Raw genomic sequence first — 22,546 nt, 5'->3', positions numbered from 1 at the left:
TGCCGCTTTCCACTTGTGTCCTGACCTTGGGCTAGTTGCTAAGCCTCTCCAAAGCCTCAAATTTCTCATTTGGAAACGTGAGACTATTTTGGGAAAAACTCCCAGTATAGAAGTAATTTTGACGTCACAGAGTTGTTATATAAAAAACTCTCAGATGATAGCTGCCTCTGCTACTAGGGACAGTGACGAGGATAATCCTTTTCATTGTTCTTGTGGTTCTAGTGGCTGTACTTTTAGAGCTCTTTTCCAGGAGGTTGAATTATTTTAAATCCTTCAAGCAGGAAAAACCGGTGAAAGTCAAGAACCATCCTCATGGGGTCTAGCTGTTGTAATTTATTTAAAGATTATGGTGCTGTAAGAGTCTAGCCAACATTGGCTCTAAATAAAACTTGGCTTACTGTTTATAAGGAAGATGCTACACACACCATTACTATTGTTACCATGGTTCTACCACACATGAAAGCTCTTAGGAATACCAGAGCACCAGCGTTGTATTTATCCTGCCCCTTGGTTCTTTTACACAAGATCGTCAGTCTCAGGTGCCGTGGTGTCTGCCCTGGAAAGTAGGAAATGCACTGCGCCTTCCATCCCCACCACTAAACCCAGCACAGGAGGATAGGGTTGCTTTCTGTACCCCTTCTTCCAAGTGTTGGGAGATGGTTGAGAGTTGCACACCTGCTCTGAAGAGGTAATACCGGTGTGACCAGCGCTTTCTCCGGTGAGAGTAGGGATGAGGCTGTCTTTTTTTTTTTTTTGCGGTACACGGGCCTCTCACTGTTGTGGCCTCTCCCATTGCGGAGCACAGGCTCCGGACACGCAGGCTCAGCGGCCATGGCTCACGGGCCCAGCCGCTCCGCGGCATGTGGGATCCTCCCGGACCGGGGCATGAACCCGTGTCCCCTGCATCGGCAGGCGGACTCTCAACCACTGCGCCACCAGGGAAGCCCGAGGCTGTCTTTCTGTGTTGGTTTATGATTATAACTCTCCTCTCACACTTAAAGAGCAAATGCTGTTTTGGCATGTGTTAAATTTAGTGTTCAAATCAGGGAAAAGTATGGATTGTTCAGTAAATCTTGTTGGAACAAGGACTATCATTTTATCAGGAGCTAGAGCCCTACTTCATATACTACATGTAAATATATTCCAGACTGAAGTTTTAAACAAAAATTAGAATGATAAGAGCACTGAGAGTATACACTTGTATAGAAAAGGCCTTTCCACGAATGTCACAATGAAAGAATGGGTAACTAGTTATGACAACAAAAGTTTTAGACCTCCCGTTTGTCAAAAATATTTCAAGCATGGTGATGGATGTTAATTAACTATAACTAGACTTGTGATCATTTCACAATATAGACAAATATAGGCATACGTCAGAGATACTGTGGGTTCAGTTCCAGACCACGACAGTAAAGCGAGTCACATGAATTTTTGACTTCCCAGTACCTATAAAAGTTACGTTTACACTATAGTGTAGTCTGTTAACTGTGCAATACTAGCACTATGTCTAAAAAAGGTACATATCTTAATTTAAAAATACAAAACAAAAAACAATTACAGTAGTAACAGCAAAGATCACCAGTCACCATAACAAATATAATAATAATGAAAACGTTTGAAATATTGCAAGAATTACCAAAATGTAACATAGACACATGAAGTGACCAAATGCTGTTGGAAAAATGGTGCCATAGACTTGCTCAACGCAAGGTTGCCACAACCTTCAATTTGTAAAAATACAATATCTATGAAGCGCAGTAAAACGAGGTTATGCTTGTATCGAATCCAAAAAAGACAAATACTGTGGAATCTAAAAGATAGAATGAATGAATGTAACAAAACAGAAACAGACTCACAGATAACAAACTAGTGGTTACCAGTGGGGAGAGGACAGGGAAGAGGGACAATATCGTAGAAGGGGAGTAAGAGGTACAAACTATTAGGTATAAAATAAGATACAAGGATGTAATTAATGTACAGCACAGGGAGTATAGCCAATATTTTATAGTAATTTAAAATGGAGTTTATAAAATATGAAATCATATTTTGTACACTTGAAACTAACATAACATTGCAAATCAACTATACTTCATTAAAAGGTGGGAAAAGAAAAAAATTAGACACAAAAAAAGAAATATGAGGGACTAAGAAACATGAAAAAAGTTTACGAACATCAATTAATGCGCTGTCAGTTCTTGTCTATTTTTAAGAGTAATACCCACTATTGGTGAATGCGTGAGGACCAGGTGCCTCGTACATGCCACTGAAGGGGTATAAATTACTACAGCCTTTCTGGACAGAGACACTTTGGTGACATATAACAAAAGCCTTCTACCCTGGAATTCCATTTATCAGAATTGATTCTAGGAAAATAGTTGATTGACTTATTTATTGCTTTTCAGAAATGTTTAGAAGGGAAAAAATTGGAAGCAGTATGAATGGTTTAAACAGCAGGTGTTGTTTATGTTCACCGACATTTTAATGATATTTTTGAAGGCATTAAAATAACATAGAGGAGTATTTAATGTCATGGAAAGATAAATGTGAAATTTTTAAGTTTAAGAAAACTGGTTACAGAGCACTGTGATGTACAGGTAATTTAACTTTTTTTTTTTAATAATTTAAAAAATTTTTTTTTATTTTTGGCTGCGTTGGGCCCTTGTTGCTATGTGTGGGCTTTCTCTAGTTGGGGCGAGCAGGGGCTACTCTTCGTTGCGCTGCGCGGGCTTCTCGTTGTGGTGGCTTCTCTTGTTGTGGAGCACGGGCTCTAGGCACGTGGGTTTCAGTAGTTGTGGCACACGGGCTCAGTAGTTGTGGCTTGCGGGCTCTAGAGCGCAGGCTCAGTAGTTGTGGCACACGGGCTTAGTTGCTCTGTGATATGTGGGATCTTCCAGGCCAGGGGTCGAACCCATGTCCCCTGCATTGGCAGGCGGATTCTTAACCACTGTACCACCAAGGAAGCCCCTAATTTAACTTTTATTTTTTAAAAAATTATACATTGAACATGTTTTTTTTCTTAGTTTTTAAAAACAAACATTGTACATGGATGATAAAACATTACTGCTCTTATTTTGGGAGACCAAAGAAATAAAAGGCAGTGCCACTGATCTTGAAAAACTTATCATCTTAAGGGTGGGTGGAGGTTGAAATTTTTTCTAATTGCTTTATGTGAATTTTTGGACAGTTATTCACGATATACCTTAGACATTCTTTTCCCTACTAAGGAAGAGGACATTATGGAAATATTGGACTCTTTTTTTGCGGTACGCGGGCCTCTCCCTGTCGTGGCCTCTCCCGTTGCGGATCACAGGCTCCGGACGTGCAGGCTCAGCGGCCATGGCTCATGGGCCCAGCCGCTCCGCGGCATGTGGGATCTTCCCAGACCGGGGCACGAACCCGCGTCCCCTGCATCGGCAGGCGGACTCTCAACCACTGCGCCACCAGGGAAGCCCGGAAAAATTGGACTCTTGAGTTGAAGTTTCTACCATTGGAATAGAGATTTGAACTTAAAAATTATGATGCATAAAAATGAAGAAAATATGGCAATTAGTGTTGTGTTAGGCAGAGGAAGGAGGTAAACGTTAAGACTGATACTCCATGTTGGAGTTCTGGGGAAGATTGGTTGGATAGAGGTGCTTGAATCCCTGGTTTAAATATTAATCTCCAGATTCTTAATGATCATTAACAGCAACAAATAAATCTGTCCTAGTTGGATGTATTTCCTAGCATCTAAGCAACCTTGCACAGCATATGCTAGAATCATAACATCATTGTTTTCTAAAGTCCAGTCACTAATGAAATGCACGCATTCATACACAGACTAAAATGGGATCTGTGATTCTTGTTTGAACCTACTGTGATATTATTATAACACATTGACCTGCCAAACACTTATATCATCCATAAGATACCTTCTTTAGTTTTTTAAGCCTTACCAAAGACCTTATACAATTATTTATTCATTGTTTTTGTCATTAATAGAAACTCAGTTCATATCATGTGCTTTTAAGAAAGGTATTCTGTCACTTAAACTTTTTAAAAACTTTATTTTTATGACTCTGATCTCTGTTTAAAAAAAATTGGTAAAGGGCTTCCCTGGTGGCGCAGTGGTTGGGAGTCCGCCTGCCGATGTAGGGGACACGGGTTCGTGCCCCGGTCCGGGAAGATCCCACATGCCGCGGAGCGGCTGGGCCGGTGAGCCATGGCCGCTGAGCCTGCGCGTCCGGAGCCTGTGTTCCGCAATGGAAGAGGCCACAACAGTGAGAGGCCCGCGTACCGCAAAAAAAAAAAAATTGGTAAAATACAGAAACCTAAAGCAAGGGAATTAAACATCATGCCTACCCCAACTCCCAGAGTGTTGCTGATATTTTGGGATATTTGCTCCAGTATTTGTTATTCTTTTTGTTTAAAGTTGACATCCTAATACAGATACAAATTTAAATCATGGTTTTGTTTTCCCACTTGACATCCTAACACAGGCTTTGCTGTATTTCATAAAAATTCATCTTATTCCTAATTTTTAATAACTGTAATTACATTTTTCTATCTTAGGTACCAAAAGTTCCTTAAATTTTTCCTTACTGTCCTTGGTGATCCTTATGTTCTCTTAATTCAAATTAAGACTTTGTATAATAACAAAGATGAACACTTTCTTAAATTTGGGTACTTCTTTTTTTTTTTTTTTTTTTTTTTGCGGTACGCGGGCCCCTCACTGCTGTGGCCTCTCCCGTTGTGGAGCACAGGCTCCGTGGCCGTGGCTCACGGGCCCAGCCGCTCCGCGGCATGTGGGATATTCCCGGACCGGGCACGAACACATGTCCCCTGCATCGGCAGGTGGACTCTCAACCACTGCGCCACCAGGGAAGCCCTGGGTACTTCTATATTTCGTATAACTAAAGAAACCACAGTTACAAGTGCTGATCAAATAAGTAATCAAGGAAACGTTTTGAGCCAGTTTTAAACTCTGTGCTTCCCCAAGCCCCTGAAGTATGTATATTATAAAAGTAATTGGAACTCTACAATAATTGCTTATTCGATTATTTAAAAGAGTGCACACATATAAAGTGTTTAGGAGTGTGCTTGGTGTGTAGTGTATTGTATGAGTTGGCTGTTAAGGCCCCTTTTGCTTTGGTGCACTTGTGCTCAACTGCCACCAGGGGGCAGACTGTGTTTGGGAAAGAATGGAAACCCAGCTTGAGCTGTTCTTAGTCATTCATCTCAAACATCTTTTTCCGTGTGTGTGTGTGTGTACACGCGCGTGTGTGTGTACACCTTGCTGTACAAACAAGAACTACTCCTCAGAATTTTGACTTTTCCTTCTGACTGGCACTGCTTCTCTTTATTCTTGTAGTTCCTTGCTGTGCTGTTTTTTGTTTTGGTTTTTTTTCTTTGTTTTTTGCCTTTGAAGGAAGAGTTCCCAGCGGATGGGAGACACTGCAGGCCACAGCCACACAGGGCCACGTAGGGTCACTCACAGGGGAGAAGCAGGGAGCCTTGCTGTGCTGTTTACAAAGATCGTTAGCAACATTACTGTTAACTCGGTGTGGTGTAGCTTAGGGTAGTTCAAGTAGACTTTCTAATGAGTAAGAAAAATTGGTGGCATGTTGCTAATTTCTTCTTTTGGGTAGTCTAGGCTAAAGGATTTCCCCTTTAACCAGGATACATTAGAGTTTACTGTTACTTAACTAACAAAACTAAACAAACAAAAAACTTATAAACAAAACAGAAAACATCCTATAGGGGGTGGTGTCCTATCTTTAATAGTATCAGTGTTCAGTCTTCTGTTTATAATTTTAATGCTGATTTTTTTTTTTTTTTTTTTTTTTGCGGTACGCGGGCCTCTCACTGTTGTGGCCCCTCCCGTTGCAGAGCACAGGCTCCGGACGCGCAGGCTCAGCAGCCATGACTCACGGGCCCAGCCGCTCTGCGGCATGTGGGATCTTCCCAGACCGGGGCACGAACCAGTGTCCCCTGCGTCAGCAGGCGGACTCTCAACCACTGCGCCACCAGAGAAGCCCTTTAATGCTGATTTTTATCTTAGTTTTTTAAAAACTTTTTATGGGGGTATAGTTGTTTTACAGTGTTGTGTTTATCTTAGTTTTTACAAGCTTTTTTTCTTTTCTTGGTGCGTGGGGGGAGGAGAGGTGCTTTATGGCAAATTAATTTGCGGAATCCAGGAAAAAGGTTGCGGTTTAATAATAACAAATTGTGATAGAGTGAAAAGGCACCACCTAAATGTAGCTTTTCTAGACTTCAATTCCTTGATTATTTGTGCTTGCATGGCCGTGGGTGCAATGTTTACAAGACGCCGTGTCTGTGCAGGAACAGGTTGTAATTTTCCCGCAGCTAACCCCCGGCAGGTTGTTGGGTTGGTCTCTCGACAACCTCTCAAGTGGCAGGCTGTGGGGCGAGTGAAAAGGGAGAAGGAATTACTCAAAATTTCCTTTCCTGCCTGTCTCCTTCCCTCTTCACACCCTAAATGCTCTACAGAATTTCTTGAAGAGTAACTGCTTCCTGTGCATTCTCATAGCATTTAATAGTCATTTATGGTTAACAGTTAACTACATTCATTTCTGTTATGGAGTCTTGGAAACACACATCGATCATTTTTCACACATTGTTTTCTTGTGCTTTTTAAAATTAAAAGAGTTGGACTCTTCCTGGTTTAATAATATTAGCTTAAGTGACCATTTTGCAGGTGCAGTTTTCTTATGTCCATGCCTTTATCTTTTCAACCTCTTCTGGTTTTTTTGCCACCATATTTTAATGTGCTTTAACAAAGGACTCTACTCAAACATTTACCAGATCTCAGTCCTTACTGATAAACAATAATCACACCTTCCTGATGTTCCTAGTCTCAAAACATTACTATCTTGAGAGGTCACCTGATTTTGTATAAATGCAATTAGTCAAGCAATAATTGGAGTCCTTAGAATACTCACTAATTTCTATTCCTCTGCAACTATTGTTACTTCGGGTAGAGAAATTGCATTAACCCTTTATTGCCGACTCTTAGTGAAGTCCTCAGAATATGAGTGTTAGAGTTGAATTTTAACCTTTTATCAATCCGTCATTAGTATATTATAGTAAAAACATTTTTTTGAAGTATAATTGACCTATAACACTATGTTAGTTCCAGGTGTTATAGTAGGAATTTTATTTAAAATTGTAATTGAGAACATTTATTGCTTGAAGCCATTAAAAATTTTTTTGTCCAGGGTATCAGGTTTATATATAGGTTTACGTGTAAAATATCTGAAAAAAATGCCCCACATTCACACCAGTAGTGTGAATATAATTACAATTAAAAAAATCAGAACACAGATTACTTTAATGAAGTCTTAATTTTTTATAATTACTAAATAAATATTAGGCACTCCTCGAAGTAGTTATTTCCCCTTAAGGATCCTCCAACTCATTACAGAACCTGTGACATTATTGGTGGTTATATAAAGTGCCTAAGACCACCCACTTTCTCCTCCCCTTCACCATCTCTGATGAAAACCATAATAAGCCCATAAGCATGTTTGGTGTGATGTCATTCAGAGGCTGCTGACTGCTGGGTCTGCTAGGAGGAGATTTTATTCAGAGGAAGAGCGTTGTTTTGGCAACATCTGGGAGTAGAAACGGAAGCCAGAAGCACTTGGATAGCTCTGGGGTTTTTCTTTTGTGCATGTACGGTGGAGTGACGTCTGGCATGTAGGCATGTTTCCTCTCGCTGTATTTCTTGGCCTCGAAGAAGGGTGCTGAGTTTAAAAAGACAGTATGTGAGAATCCACGGAGCTGGTTCTTCTGTGAAATCTTTCCACCTGCTCTGAAGACATGTTGTTGTCTCCCAAGTTCTCCCTGTCCACCATTCACGTTCGACTCACTGCCAAAGGATTGCTTCGAAATCTTCGACTCCCTTCAGGGTTTAGGAAAAGTACTGTCATTTTCCACACAGGTTTGTGTTGCGCAGATCTCTCTTTACCGTTACACGGGGGGCATCTTGATTAACTTGCAGGTGTTTATCAGAAATTTTCTAGGGGGATAGATAACTGGCGAAAGAAAGCTCTAATGAGAGAACGAGGCGTAATTTGTAAAAATAAGCGGTTTTCTCTTATGTTTCAACACGTGTATGGTACTTTTACTGTCTGCAAGCTGATGTGTGCTCGATTTGTTTGTTGAAAGCAGAACTGTTGCCTGGGTGCGCCCAGCTCTTTGCTCTGACACCAGCCGAATCTGGAAAAATCAACACCTGTTCAATTACATTTTACTTCACATGATTTTGGAAATAGGACACAGGTAAATTAAGACAAACAGTTCTCTTTCCTTTAAAGAAGGAGATGAAATGAGAGGGTTTCTGGAGGTTTTCATTACGTAGTTCCTCATTGAGATTGGACTAGGCTGGTTTGGTATGCTAAAAGATTTCCACGTTCTAAACATTTCTGAAATAAAACATCGTAATGGCCATGGAGAGGTAGGAAATGAACCACAAATTAAGTTTTCCAAGCTTCATGGTGGAAACGTTTGCAGTCACAGAAGACTGCCTCTGATCTTTATGCTTGTATCTGCTTTTTATTTTCTGTGCCTGAGATGGAAATAAATGTAGGGTATATTTTAGGCACGTGTAAACCTGTGTGTCCACTTTTAGAGGATTCATTTGCCTACTGTGGCTACCTCTTGTTTAGATATAATTGCAACTGTGGGAAATTAAGTTGATTTTATGCTATAAAAACTGGAGTGCTATTATATTGAATTCGGGCTGGCTAGTGGTATCTGTGTTAGAATCCTGAGTATGTAAATAGATGATTTGTTGTTTCCTGTGAGTGCCAGCCCTTCTGGGTCTTGTTTTCCATCTCTGTCCCCAGTGATTTTTTTCAGCTGACTGCTTTCAGTTTTCCCAGGGGCATCTCCCTGCTCTGTGGGATGACTCTTCCTCATGTTTCGTAACTCCCCTTGACCTGTCACTGGAGTCTGCCAGCCTTTCCCTCTCCATCTGAGCTGACAGCTGAAGGTAAATGGATAAGTCAGGAGGGAAACAGTGGCTCTATCTCTCCCAGCCTAAATGCCACTGTCACTTTTTCAACCTTAAAGAATAAAAAGGTGAAAAATAAAAATAAAAGGGTGCCCTATATTTGCAATAATTTGTGTAATCTAAAATAGCTCCAAATGGCTTTTAACTTTTTTTGACTTTAAAAATTATATTTCTATGTTTTAATCAAAACCAGTAACACATTCAGTTAGATTTTATATTCATATATTTGTTTTCCATTAACAAGAATTTAAAAAATCTTGCAAGACACATAAGTTTTGTTTAAATGGAATAATGGAGAAGCCTCTGGTGGTTCTTGACCCACGGCACTTTAAAATATTCATACAAAGTTATCCAGCATTTAGTCATGGCTTTTAATTGTAACTTAAGAAAAAAAATCAATCCACACTCCAAGTTAAAAAGAGAATCAAACAGTACAGAAGGTTGTACAATTCCAAGTGAGCCTCTTTCTTACCCAGGCCCTGCACCCTTCCACTCTCATGGGTGCTTGTTTATCCTTCCAGTAATTTTCTAGTCATATATAAGCCTATGCAGGTTCTTTTATATCCCTTTTTGTTTTACAGAAATGGAAGCTTACCATACATACTCTTCTATAGCTTACTTTTAAACATTAATATATCTTCGATTTTCAGGTTAACACACTTATCTACCACATTCTTTTTAGTAGTCTTGTAACATCCCGTTGTTGGATGAGCCATGGGTTATTTAACCAGTCTTCCATTAGTGAACGTTTTAGGTTGTTTGTACCATTTTTGTGGAGCAGATAGCTTTCCAAGGCAACTTAAGCAAAAGGCACAAGGCTTTTATTACCAGAGTTTGACTAACGAATAGTGATATTTTAGGTACTCTTTATTTTTTTAAATTTACATAAAAATATTTTGAAACATTCATTTGATTGCAGTTGTAATTTTTAGAGCTAGAGTGTACTTAGTGGTGCTCTAGTTTACCTGATTTTACACCAGGAAGTCGGAGGCCCAGAGAAGTGAATTAACTTGCCCAAGGGCACACAGTCAGTGGCAGGGATGGGACTAAAACCTGGGACCTCTGTTAAGAATTTTTGGTTTCTTTAGATTTTTCCAGCTGTAAATTTTGCTGTAATTCTGTTAGATCTAGTGAATAGCAGTGATGGAAAAAAGAGTTTTGTGTGTGGGAAGCATTTTAAAATTATGTGAAGAATATAATTCTACTTACCCCAGTAAGAATCTTACGTGAGTTTATCCATATTACATAACTTGAGGGTCTGAGAAATCTTCCAATAAAATAGATATTGAAGTCATCGCATTTCTTCTTATCCACATGGGCTGTGAGCAGTAGCTTGTGTTTGTATTCTTTTTTTTGGTTTTTATTTTATTTTATTTTATTTTTGCGGTATGTGGGCCTCTCACTGCTGTGGCCTCTCCCGTTGCGGAGCACAGGCTCTGGACGCACAGACTCAGCGGCCATGGCTCACGGGCCCAGCCGCTCCGCGGCATGTGGGATCTTCCCGGACCGGGGCACGAACCCCTGTCCCCTGCATCGGCAGGCGGACTCTCAACCACTGCGCCACCAGGGAAGCCCTTGTGTTTGTATTCTTAATAAAAGAAGTGGTGTTGGTGGCTGCAGTGGCAGTGGAGTTGGCCTGGATACCAAGAGCCTGGGGCTGTAGCCTTGGTTCTGCTAGTAACCAAGTCATTGACCTTGATCACATAACCAAACAAGGCAACAAAATGAAGGAATCAGATGAGATGATTTCCGAGGTCTCTTCAACCTCAAATTCTGTGAATTTTCTGGCTACAGATTAAAAAACCCTGGATGTGTTACTGAAAATTCTTCTTATCTAAACTAATTCTCTCCTTATTTCCCAAACTCAGCGAATACTCCTGACTTTTTCTCTTCACGACACCACTGTTTGCCCCCTATTCTGTCCTCACATCTCAGTACCCTTTGAATTATTGTTCTTCCTCATTTATCCACAATTAATTGGTTGCAAGAATCTAAGACTCTATCCTTTGAAATCACTGTTGTTTTTACCCTCTGCCTGCTGTAGTTCAGGCTTTATTTTTAGATTGAAGAATTTGAAAATGCTCTTCTTAGAGGTAGAAAATGGTCAAATGTTGACAGTTGCACATCACCCAATCTAATACTTTGGGACTTTTTGAAGGATTTTATATTTTTGGTCTTTGCCACCAACCAGTCTTTCTCTTGCTTCCAAACTGACTTTCACATTGCAGGATCAAGTCATTCGTCTCATAAACAAATATGTATTAGACGTGTACTGTGTGGCAGGTGCCGTGCTAGATGCTGACAATGTAGCCAGGACTGAGCCACACGTGGCCTCCTGCCTTCATACAGCCCACAATTTTTAAATTTTGGCCGTACCACATGGCTGGTGGGGTCTTAGTTCCCCAACCAGGGATTGAACCTGGGCCACAACAATGATAGTGCCTAATCCTAGCCCAAGACCACCAGGGAACTCCCCTACGCAGCCCACAGTTTACCAGGGAGACAGGCAGAGAACGTGAGGCCGTCGCGGTAGGGCATGGACTAGGTGCTCAGGCAGCGCCCAGCAGGTGAGGCCGACTTTATCCAGGTCCTCCAGAAGCGCCATTTAAGCTGGGACCCCGGGATAGGAGGGAGTAGCCAAGAAACAAAAAGTGTTCCAGGCAGAGAAAACAGCATGTGAAAGCCTGGAGGTGAGGGAGAGTTTGGCTCCTTTAAGGAAATGAAAGAATTTTAATATGTCCGAGCATAGAATGTGGAGAGGTGCCAGCAATAGGACGGTGGTTATGTGGAGCCGGACAGAACAGGCCCTTTGACCGGCCCTTGCACAGGACACTGTGTGCTGTAGTATATTGACAAAGTGTGTTGTCCTGTCCAGGATGTGATTTCCTCTGTAAATAGGGGCAAGGAAAGAGAGCGAATTCGTCAGGGTTTTGGGTAACGTAGCAGGATGTCAGGCGTGAACGAGGATCTCAGCATCAGAAGAGTGCTACATCTTCTAAGAAGTCCAGAAGTGATCTCACTGACTTACCAGAGCTTTCAGTTCGGTCTAGTTCAGAATTCTGCCTCATATTTTGAAACTTATTAGTTTCAATTTTATGAGTCAGTGGAGGGAAAAGAATCTTCCACGTAGAACTATTCCTTGCCTCCAGGTTTATTGGAAATCAGGTTTTCTATGAAGCTGGAGATGAGATACTTGTATTAATTATTATGAAAAGTGCCATTTTGAGCCTCAGAGTTAAATATTCTCATTGATTCAAGTGAAGGCAATTCCCTGCACTAAGAGAGCATTCTTTTTGCTGAGCTAGTAAGATTAAAAGCAATTACTCTAGCAAAGGAGAGGGGTGTATGTACATATATTTTGAGGAAAGGCAGGAGAAGTATTATTAATAGAACAAAATATTTTCATTTACTTGAAGCTGCACTAAAGAGAACCATTTTGCCTAGATATTTGTAAGAATGAGGCAGAATGCAAATAAGTTTGTTTAATTAGAATGAAAGTCAAGTTACGTGCTTGGGTTTGGTATTCATTTTTCAGACTGTCAAGTAGAACTGAACTGCTTTTAGCTGCAGTTTAAGCTACTTTAACTAAGGAGGAGCTTGTCTCTCTTAGAAAGCAGCAGCTCTGATGTTCAGAGGCTCAGTGATGTCACACCTGTGCTCTTTTCTTGGCCTTTTCCTCATGACTGTGGCCTCATGATGTCACAATGCCTGCTGCAGGCAGGAAAAACAAGACCCAGGGAAGGGGTGGTGCTTACATCTCATTGGCTAAATCTCAGTCACATGGCTGTTTCTACCTTCAAGGGAAGCTGGGAAATTGAGTCTTGGACTTCTCCAGTCGCTGTAGTACATGCAGGTATAAGAGGGATTAGAGCCCTATTATAGAGACTGCCAGAGAAGGCAAAACGGTTATTTCTCAAAAGCTAATACTGGCAGCTTATAAATAAGGGAAGTATATCAGTTAACAAGTTGAATCTTGCAAGAGACCTCATTGTTTCTTCTCTTTTATGATATGAATGTTTTTTGGTAATGATTACCTATTTTATAAATGTGTCAAACACTTTCAAGTCATTTTGTTGTTTGGACATAGAGGTTAATATTTGATTTTGATCTCTTGAATTAATTTTTAGTTACAAAATAATGCTTATATTGAGAAAGAATGTTCTCAACCTTATGTGATTTTTATATATTTAAAATGTGTTAACAAAAGATAAATATTAGCAGTGCATTTATGGTGGGGATCCTAGTCATGCATTAAGGTGATGCTAAATAAACCTTAATTTCTCTTGTGTTTCTCACATTTCAAAATATAAAAGCCAGTGAAAGCATTTTAGAAAGCTTTCATAAAAAACTATATATATATTAGAATATTTTTGTAAAAAGTTTTAAAATATTCACTCATTCGTACAATGCAAAAGACATCAAAAGGACCAAATTCAAGAACACCAGATGAGAGATGTGGCCTTCCACCACCCGTTTGTTATCTCACTGTGAATCCACATTCTTCTTTTTAGCTTACTTGAAAGCAGTCTTGAAAGTTTCTCTGGTCTCTTGCCACATTGATAAACGTTTACTAAGAACTGGTGTTGTGAATGGTATTATGCTAAAAATGATGATTCTGAGCTCATGTAGCTATGGCAGTCTTACAGCTTCAGCTTTGCTATGTCATTAAAATGTGCCCTTTCGGGCTTCCCTGGTGGCGCAGTGGTTGGGAGTCCGCCTGCCGATGCAGGGGACACGGGTTCGTGCCCCGGTCCAGGAAGATCCCACATGCCGCGGAGCGGCTGGGCCCGTGAGCCATGGCTGCTGAGCCTGTGCGTCTGGAGCCTGTGCTCCGCAACGGGAGAGGCCACAACAGTGAGAGGCCCGCGTACTGCAAAAAAAAAAAGTGCCCTTTCATAGTTATAGCAGTCTATTTAAGAGAACAGTTATGTGTTAAATGAATTTTCACTCATAACGGACAATATTTTTGATAAGTCTTTAAAAGTTAGGTGTTGAAAGAGAAAGTTAGTATATCTTAATCTCACAAGTTTCAGATAGCTAGTCTTACTGTGCTAAATTGTGTTTTAATGTAGTGTCTATTTTGACACAAACATGGTAAATAAACCATACATTATAGCCTGGAGTTGGATTCAGGATGGTAAGTATAGCAGTGTTTTTCATGAAGAGAAAATGGAGGAATAAGGCAAGTAAAACATATATAGTAAATGCTTATTTAATTAGAACCACTGAAATATTTGGGTTAACTGAGTTTTGGATAGTAGAGAATCACCCTATACATGAAATAATATAGATTACGATACTTTTTATTAGCTCTAAAGCATGTTTTAGAGCTAAAAGAAGTATTTTATTAATAGTATATGCATATTACTGTTATCTTAGGTAAAAAGATGACAGATGTGGTTTTAAATGTATGTAAAATTGAACATCACTTTTCTGTATTTGGCTTAGGTGATACAATAATACTTTGGATTATTTTAGTACATGAGGGTCCTTTATAAAAGGCATCAATTATATAGCTCTGGGGAAAATTAAGACTCATAGAGCCTTCTTTGGGGTGAGAGACTAGGCTTTTTCCTATTGTTCCCTGGTGGCCTGAGTTTTAGGCATCTCTCACTCAAATTGCTTTTCCTTAACTGGTTAATGTTTTGAGAATGACATTCTCTTTTTATTTATTGTTTGTGTTATGGAAATTCCTAATGTTGAATGTTTTAATTGGCTATTCTCATTTTTGTTTCTACTGTCTATTAAGGATAGTCTATTGTCTTAAATTTACAATAAGGACACTTTTGACCCGCTTTGGTGCATTTTGGGGACTCCCCGCTCCCCCAGGTCTTTTGTCTCCACATGCCTTGTTTCAGCCATGCTGCTCTGCTTAACAAAGAGCATGTGATTGCACATGGCTGCGATGGTGAGGGACACCACCTGTGGCCCACAGGGCCTGGCCTCGCTGACACAATGGTGACACCCCCTGAGCTGGCTAGCTCATGGTGGAAAAGTCCAGAAGAAACAGCTTTTCAAATTCTAAAATGGTACATGTGCTTGAAGTAGATATGCAAGAAGGGCCTTGTAGACTTTTTGTTTTTGTTTTGGAATTGGTTCCTAGTGGTGACAGAATGTTATTCTTGGTACTGTGTTCTTCCACGTGGTAAATTAAAAGGGATGTCTTGGTGTATGTCATCATCACTGAAATCAAAAACACTGCTTGGCTTTGTGATGCCAGGCATCTTTTTAGGTACCTATTAAATTGGTTAACTCAAAATGATTGTTAAGACAAAAACAAAAATATGAAAGTCCACATGAAGGCCAGCATTTAATATTTTAGGTAACTTGCTTAATAACAAAGGGGAAAAAGCCAGTTCCAGGGCTGCTGTCTTGTGAAACAGCACCTCAGTCACATCAGTGAACTTGGTGGGCATGTGTGTGTATATATATTTTTTTTTTTTTTTTTTTTTTTTTTTAATTTTTGGCTGCATTGGGTCTTCGTTGCTGCGCACGGGCTTTCTCTAGTTGCGGCAAGCGGGAGCTACCCTTCGTTGAAGTGCGCGGGCTTCTCACTGTGGTGGCTTCTCTTGTTGCAGAGCATGGGCTCTAGGCGCGAGGGCTTCAGTAGTTGTGGCGCACGGACTCAGTAGTTGTGGCTCTTGGGCTCTAGAGCGCAGGCTCAGCAGTTGTGGCGCACGGGCTTAGTTGTGGACCGCAGCATGCGGCATCTTCCTGGACCAGGGCTCGAACCCATGTCCCCTGCATTGGCAGGTGGATTCTTAACCATTGTGCCACCAGGGAAGTCCCACAGATCCATAAACTTTTAGCACATTAAGGTGGACTTGTAGATTATTTAGAAAGCCAACAGACTGGTGGCTATTTTACCTTCTTAAAAGTATTTCTGAATGTAATGAATGTCTATTAACTTTTCTTTATAGTTAGTAGTCCATTTTAAGAACATAAGAGATCTGCTTTATTCCCTGCCAGCCACATGGAAAACGTCTATGGTCAATTTTGGATTGTTTTGCAGGAAAAATTGTCTAAGCAATAGTTATCCTGAAATAAGTGTGTTTAATATGAATATGCCTTCTATTCTGTAATCTGCTTTTGAAATTAAGAAAGTAAAACCACTTTATATATAATACACATCATTGCAGCACTTCCAAAAATACAATACTGTAAAAATTTTAATAGGTGTCCTACAGTACCCCTCCCCAGCCACCTGCAAAAGAATTAGCTTGGGTAATGTTAACAGTCTAAACACTGTGCTTTGCTGAGCTTGAAATGTTCCGTAGTCAGCAAATGCCATACCTACCCAGAAAAAAGAAAAATATTAGGGCTTCCCTGGTGGCGCAGTGGTTGAGAGTCCGCCTGCCAATGCAGGGGACACGGGTTTGTGCCCCAGTGTGGTAAGATCCCACATGCCATGGAGCGGCTGGGCCCGTGAGCCATGGCAGCTGAGCCTGCGCGTCCGGAGCCTGTGCTCCGCAACGGGAGAGGCCACAACAGTGAGAGACCTGCGTACTGCAAAAAAAAAAAAAAAAAAAAAGTTATATATGGCTCCTAATTATGACTATTAACTTTTCTAGAGCAAACACATAATGAAAGGAACCCTGGAAAGGTTTATATAAATTTAAGCTAATAATTGATAACACGAACATGTTCGTTTGTTTGTTTAAAATGATGGTTGGATGCCACAAAGTAGTTCTCAGTGCCTTAACTGTGTGCCTGTTGTCAGGCCTGAGGGCCTCTTCCATCCTTGTCAAGGGGAGTGCTTTCTCCTTTCATACAACACTGAATAATAATTCAGAAAAAGATCTTGGTAAGCTTGTCTAGATTTCCGTGGGGATGCAGTTCAATTGGTCAAGCTGGGAAAGTGTGTTAATAGGCTTGTGTGAGGGGCTGCATTCAGGACAATGGGAAATCAAGAGCTGATTTGCTCCCCAGGAAAATGCCCCTGCAGACGATTCAGTTTGGAAAGCGTGATGGAGCAGGTGAGGCTAGAATAGAGTCTCTTTGGAGAATAAGGAGCAGAGTGTTAGAGAATGTCAGTGCACTTCGCCACCGGGTCCCACGCCACACGCCCCCTCCCTCTGCCCTCTCTCGCATTCCCACACGCTCATCTGCTATCTCTGAGCTGGAAACGGTGACTTATCCTGGGTTCCTCTTGATCCAACTGGTCCAGAAGTCTTCCTGTTCTGCCTCATAAACACATTCATCATTTCCTGCCTGTTCTCACTGCTCTGACCGCCAGTTCCCCTCCCTGGGCCTCCCTCCTGGCCACTCTCCTCACCAGCTCAGATCTTCTTTCACTGTGTCTCCAGACCCCTGCTTGGCACCATTCTGTGTCTCCTACGAGAGAGAGAAAACCTTGTACAGCACACATGTCTCGCCCCTGTTTATGCTTCCAGCCACGTCATCTTACTTTAATTTCAGGAGAGCTTTGCTGTCGGCACTGAATACCAGGACCTCCAGGGCCTCCCATACCTCTATGCCTTGGTGTTTTCTGGCCTTTGCTGTTCATCTGTCTGCCAAACATGCAAATGTCCATCCAAACTCTGTCTCTAGAACCCTTTCTTGACAGCCCCAGATCTAGGTGTTTCTCCACCTGTACTCTCACCACACTGTGTACATAATTCTGTTACCTAATTATCAAATCATACGGCCGTTGGTGATGGCCTCTTTCTGTCTCTGCTGCATAAAAAAAGTTCCTTGAGAACAAGAACCAATGTGTTAGAAGCACATCCAACAGACATTTACTGAGTGTACAGTGGTCATGTGGGTGATGATTTCATAACTGGGTGCTCCCTCTTATCGGAACACATATTTCCTAGTAGTTCACGTTTAAGGCTTTGTTGTCATGGAATATCCCAGGGTAAACACCCATAAATACCCATCAAATCCTGAGGAAACACTGACGGAAAGAACTTGTGTAAAGATAGGTGTCCCTAGGAAGGGTTTTAGATGTGTAGGTTCAGATTAAGGCAGAAAGACGGGAATCAGTTGTCTGTCCAGGCTGCTGGTTGAGCCCATTAGCTCATTACTTACATTTTATTAACCCACAAGCATTAGTTTTCAATGCAGTATGTAGTAGAAAGCATATAACAGCCAATGACTGTCACCTTCACAGATAGGTGAATATGTGAGAGTCGAACAGGAAGAGATTAATACCGTAGAAACAAGGTGTCTTTATGCATCCTTGTAGAGCTCCACCTTCTTCTACGTGCCTCCTCCTTTTGATAAGTATTTGGCGAGGGAATGAATAATGAGTCAATAGGCACATAGAACAGTAGGCAAACATTAGTTACTGAATGCTCTGTATGGTTCTGTGTTTCATTCAGGTTAAGGCAAGCTCTCCTAGTAAGTCTTGTCTCTTACTTGATTTTAATATTCGGAAAGCCAGCGGATTTCCGAATATTAAAGTGGCTTGTTTTGCCTTCGGATGGATGTGTCCTCAGCAGCTAGTAGGTTAGTCCCTGTCTGAATTGTTAAGTCTCTGCCACAGAAATTGTGTTTAGCCTTGAAGTGGGGATCTGTATGCCTGAGTGACTTGAGCCTGAAACATGGGCTTGTTCTTCTTTCCCCAACTATTTTCTTTAAGAGGATGATAAATAACTTTGTTAGGCGAGTTTTAAATTTTATTAAATTGAGGTTTCTGAGTAGAAAGAACAAAGACAGTAAACAGTGTTAACCAGCTATTTTTCAAGTGAGCAAATGTCTTGGATTCAGGACTTTTATTTTCCTGATGGAGGTTTCAGTTTCATTGGAATGAACCTCAGGAAGGTCAGACCAGACATGGCAGTGGTAATTATCTTGTCAACACGCATCCGAGTCTGTGTAGAAGTTAACATGTAATTTTAAGGTTTCTGAGTAAGTTGATTCTTTGAAATTAGACAGCCTGTTAATAGGTATAATAAACAAAATATTTTATAGGGGTTTTTTTTGTTCTTTTTTTGCTGTACGTGGGCCTCTCACTGTTGTGGCCTCTCCCGTTGCGGAGCGCAGGCTCCGGACTCGCAGGGTCAGTGGCCATGGCTCACGGGCCCAGCCGCTCCGCGGCACGTGGGATCTTCCCGGAACGGGACACGAACCCGTGTCCCCTGCATCGGCAGGCGGACTCCCAACCACTGCGCCACCAGGGAAGCCCCTATTTTATAGTTTTAAATACAGCTGAATTATCAGAACAGTAACATGTTAATAAATGGAACACAAGGGCAAAGTTTGGTTCATATTAAGCTAATTTCCTATAAATAATGAATTTTGTAGAATTTAAGGGAAACTTGTTTTTTTGGCATTATGAGGTACTCTGTTTATGAGCATTAGGGCTTTGAACATCACTGCAGATTTTTGCATCATCTCTGTTCTTCCGTTGGGCCAGGAGTGAGGAGGAAGGGAAAGATGCTCAAACTGGGTCATCAGCTACCATGTGGTCATCAGCTACGATGTGGTACAATTTTGTCCTCAGGGAGCACAGTATGTGGAGCAGAAGATTGAGGTCACAGTGTGCTTTTCTAGCTCTAGGTAGAGTGCAGTCTGTTTGCTTATTTGCTCTTAGGTTGAAATTTGAAGACATCTAAATCTATCTAATCTATCTAAATCTATTTTAAGAATTCACATTCAACAGAAGCTGTGTTATTTAGACTTCTGTCCAGATTCCCCATGGAAGAAACATGGATTGACGTATGTTTGCTTGATGGTTAAGTGTTAAAGATTGAAACTCAGAATTCATTGTAACCATCTTTAAAAAACTGTTATGTTTTAATTTTGAATAGGTAATGTATTTACCCTGTGGTTAAAAAATATTTAAAAATGCATTAGAACACCTATATCTATCTGGTTCTTATTTCCTTCTCTGAAAAGGTAAACATTGTTAGTACTTTCATATGTATTATACAATAGTTTTGTTATGAATTTATAAGCAAAAAAAATGTGTTTATATTCCCATCATCTTGACACAGTGGGACACATCATCTACATTGTTCTTCACTATGTTTTTTATTTACCACAGAGAGCTTCCTAGTTCTGTTACAGCTGTGACATTTCACTATATAAATGTACCATACATTTATTTAACCAGACCTCTACTTATGGACGTTTGGGTTGTTTTTTTTTATCTTTTCTTTGCAAGTAAGTTTGCAATGAAACCCCTTCTATAGGTGTTATTGTACTCCTGTGTAGGACTCATGATAGAATAAATTCTTGCTTACCAGCTGTGAGTCCAACAGTTTGTGTGAGGGTGTGTTAGAGAAGGCTTATCACCAAATTTTATGTTCTTAAACATCAATTTGGGTATATGTCACTATGCGGACAGACATCATCAGAATTGTTTTAAATGTTTGAATGAGGTTCTCCGTGGGTAGCATTGAAAACTGCATCGTGATGTACGTGATGATTTCTGCTGATTTCTGTTACTTCCTGAGGCAAAGCGGTGTTTGAGTTCTAGGTGTGGTGTTTGGGGTTTCCATGGCTGGACACTTAGGAACTGATGTTGATGCGTGAGGTTCCCCACTCTTGAAATTCCAGTTCTCCAGCTATTAAGAAAGCCTGAGAGACAAAGAAGGTGGTACCGTCTTGAGTCTTCTTGACAACTTGAGTTTTCCTGAAGCGATAGCTTTTTCTCCCCTACTTCTCTAGTTAGATGGAGTTCACACCCTAACACTTAACTGCAAATGATGGTGAAACAGTAACAAGTCAAAGCACAAATGAGAAAGCAGCTAAGAACCAGGAGACATGCATGATTGGAATGCAATCAGACTTGGACAGTTGATGTTTTCCAGGGTGTACCTTAGCAAAAAACTGCTTAAGTTCATTCTTGAGTGATCTTAGCAGCGTTCGTAATATAGTATTAGGTCCTAGAGAATTTTCTAAACTTTCAAAAAATAGATATGCCTTGACACAGTTAACAGTTACAAAATGTGGAGAATAGGACTTTTATAAGCACAAATGCCATTTTGTTACCAAAAGCTAAAGCAACCAAAATGTAATAAAGGAAATGTATAGATACTAACTCACTTGTGGATCTAAGCCATCTGAATTCTCAGCAGCAAACTGGGGAGTAGCTTACACTGTTGCACGGACAGATTTGAAAAAACTAAGTGTTGGTTGGGCCTGGGGGACAAGGCATGAAATGGGGGAAGGGGGTCAAAAGCTACAAACTTCTAGTTATAAAATAAATAAGTCATGGGGATGTAATGTACAGCATGGTGATTAAAGCTGATAATTCTGTACAGCATATTTCAAAGTAGCTAAGAGAGTATATCTTGTTCTCATCACAAGAATAAAATTTTGTAACTGTTATGGTGGCAGATGTTAACTAGACTTACTGTGCTCATTTCTCAGTATATACAAATAGTGGATCATGTTGCACACCTGAAGCTGTTACAATGTTATATGTCAGTTATACCGCAGTAAAAACATGTCAAATTACATTTCGGATGGTAAAAAAAAAAAGTTTGTCTCGGGAATTTGAAGCCACAATTGCATAAAAAGAGCCTTTAACTAAATTTATTGAAGTAAAATAAAAACCATCATAATGGTTTCAGAGGACTAATTCAACGCTTATTTTTTACAATTTTTTATACACTTTTTCAAAAAGTATTGACAGATTCTTAACATTATGTAAATATATTATTTTAAAATCGACTTTATGTCCATGGAGAAACACTAGAGTTAATCTCTTTAAACCAAGAAAAGATAGACATCTTTAAAATAACATTAGAGGTGGAATTAACCATTCAATAAGAAAAACAGATAAAGAAAGATATATTATATACATATAATCAAGGAGTTTAGCCAAACAATATTACTAAGCAAATAATTTCCGTAGGCTTGTAAATCCAAAAAGTCTTGATAATCCAGTGAAAACATTTTAGTTTATAAAGGAACCAAACATAAATACTTAGCTGCTGCCCAACTTTGGCATAAGAGATAATTTGAAGGAAAAAAATTTTGGTGTTACCAAAAGAATACCTGTATTCTGAATGTGAGTGTAAAAAACAATGCTTAATGAGTTAATTTACATTTAAGTTAATATATATTTCCTTAGAAATAACTTATTAGAACATGACTAGTTAATACTGAAATTCATCTGAGAGACTAAGTGGGCAAGAAACTTAAAGAATGTCTTCTCCAAAAATGTTAATATAAAAGATTCATTTCTCAGATTTTGTAAATAATTATAACCTAACAGTTTAAAAACTGATATTGTGGTAAATAATAAAATTGATTAACAGAAATTCTAGGAAGAGAATGGAAAGTTGTTAAGGATTCAAGAAATGGTAACTTCAGAGCAATGACTAATAAATGAATACATATTTCAATAAGTATTGGTAGGACATATATAGCAGTGACATCGGTCAGGAAAGTGAACCTGTATCTACACATGTTGCAGGAAATTCTAGATGGTCAAAGAGTTAAAAGATGTTTTTTGCTCTTCTGTTTGTATAAAATCATATAAAACACTATATAAAAGGTAGGTATTTATCCGTAAATATTGGTAGGTATCCGTAAAAATTTATCTGTAAATATCCAATAATATTCATTATTGAA

The 22,546-nt window shown here is 40.0% G+C and overlaps 1 protein-coding gene and 1 non-coding gene across 5 annotated transcripts in view; one reads left to right on the top strand and one right to left on the bottom strand.

The window, feature by feature from the left end:
• Positions 1 to 22,546, top strand: part of MTUS1 (microtubule associated scaffold protein 1) — a 104,436-nt gene that overhangs the window by 45,669 nt on the left and 36,221 nt on the right. The window contains exon 1 of one of the 4 annotated variants that reach the window (XM_065899786.1): positions 7,822 to 7,942. The exons of the other annotated variants lie outside the window; for them this stretch is intronic. Coding sequence (XP_065755858.1) covers positions 7,822 to 7,942 — 121 coding nt within the window. Of the gene's footprint in view, positions 1 to 7,821; positions 7,943 to 22,546 lie in introns of those variants that run through there. 4 annotated transcript variants of the gene reach the window in all.
• LOC136141956 (U6atac minor spliceosomal RNA) lies at positions 16,674 to 16,793 on the bottom strand. The gene has a single exon (XR_010657810.1). It is a non-coding gene; the product is annotated as a U6atac minor spliceosomal RNA (small nuclear RNA).

Source organism: Phocoena phocoena, chromosome 21, assembly GCF_963924675.1.
Source record: "Phocoena phocoena chromosome 21, mPhoPho1.1, whole genome shotgun sequence".
In the NCBI taxonomy this organism is placed as follows: Eukaryota; Metazoa; Chordata; class Mammalia; order Artiodactyla; family Phocoenidae; genus Phocoena; species Phocoena phocoena.
This window is presented reverse-complemented; position numbering and strand designations above follow the sequence as displayed.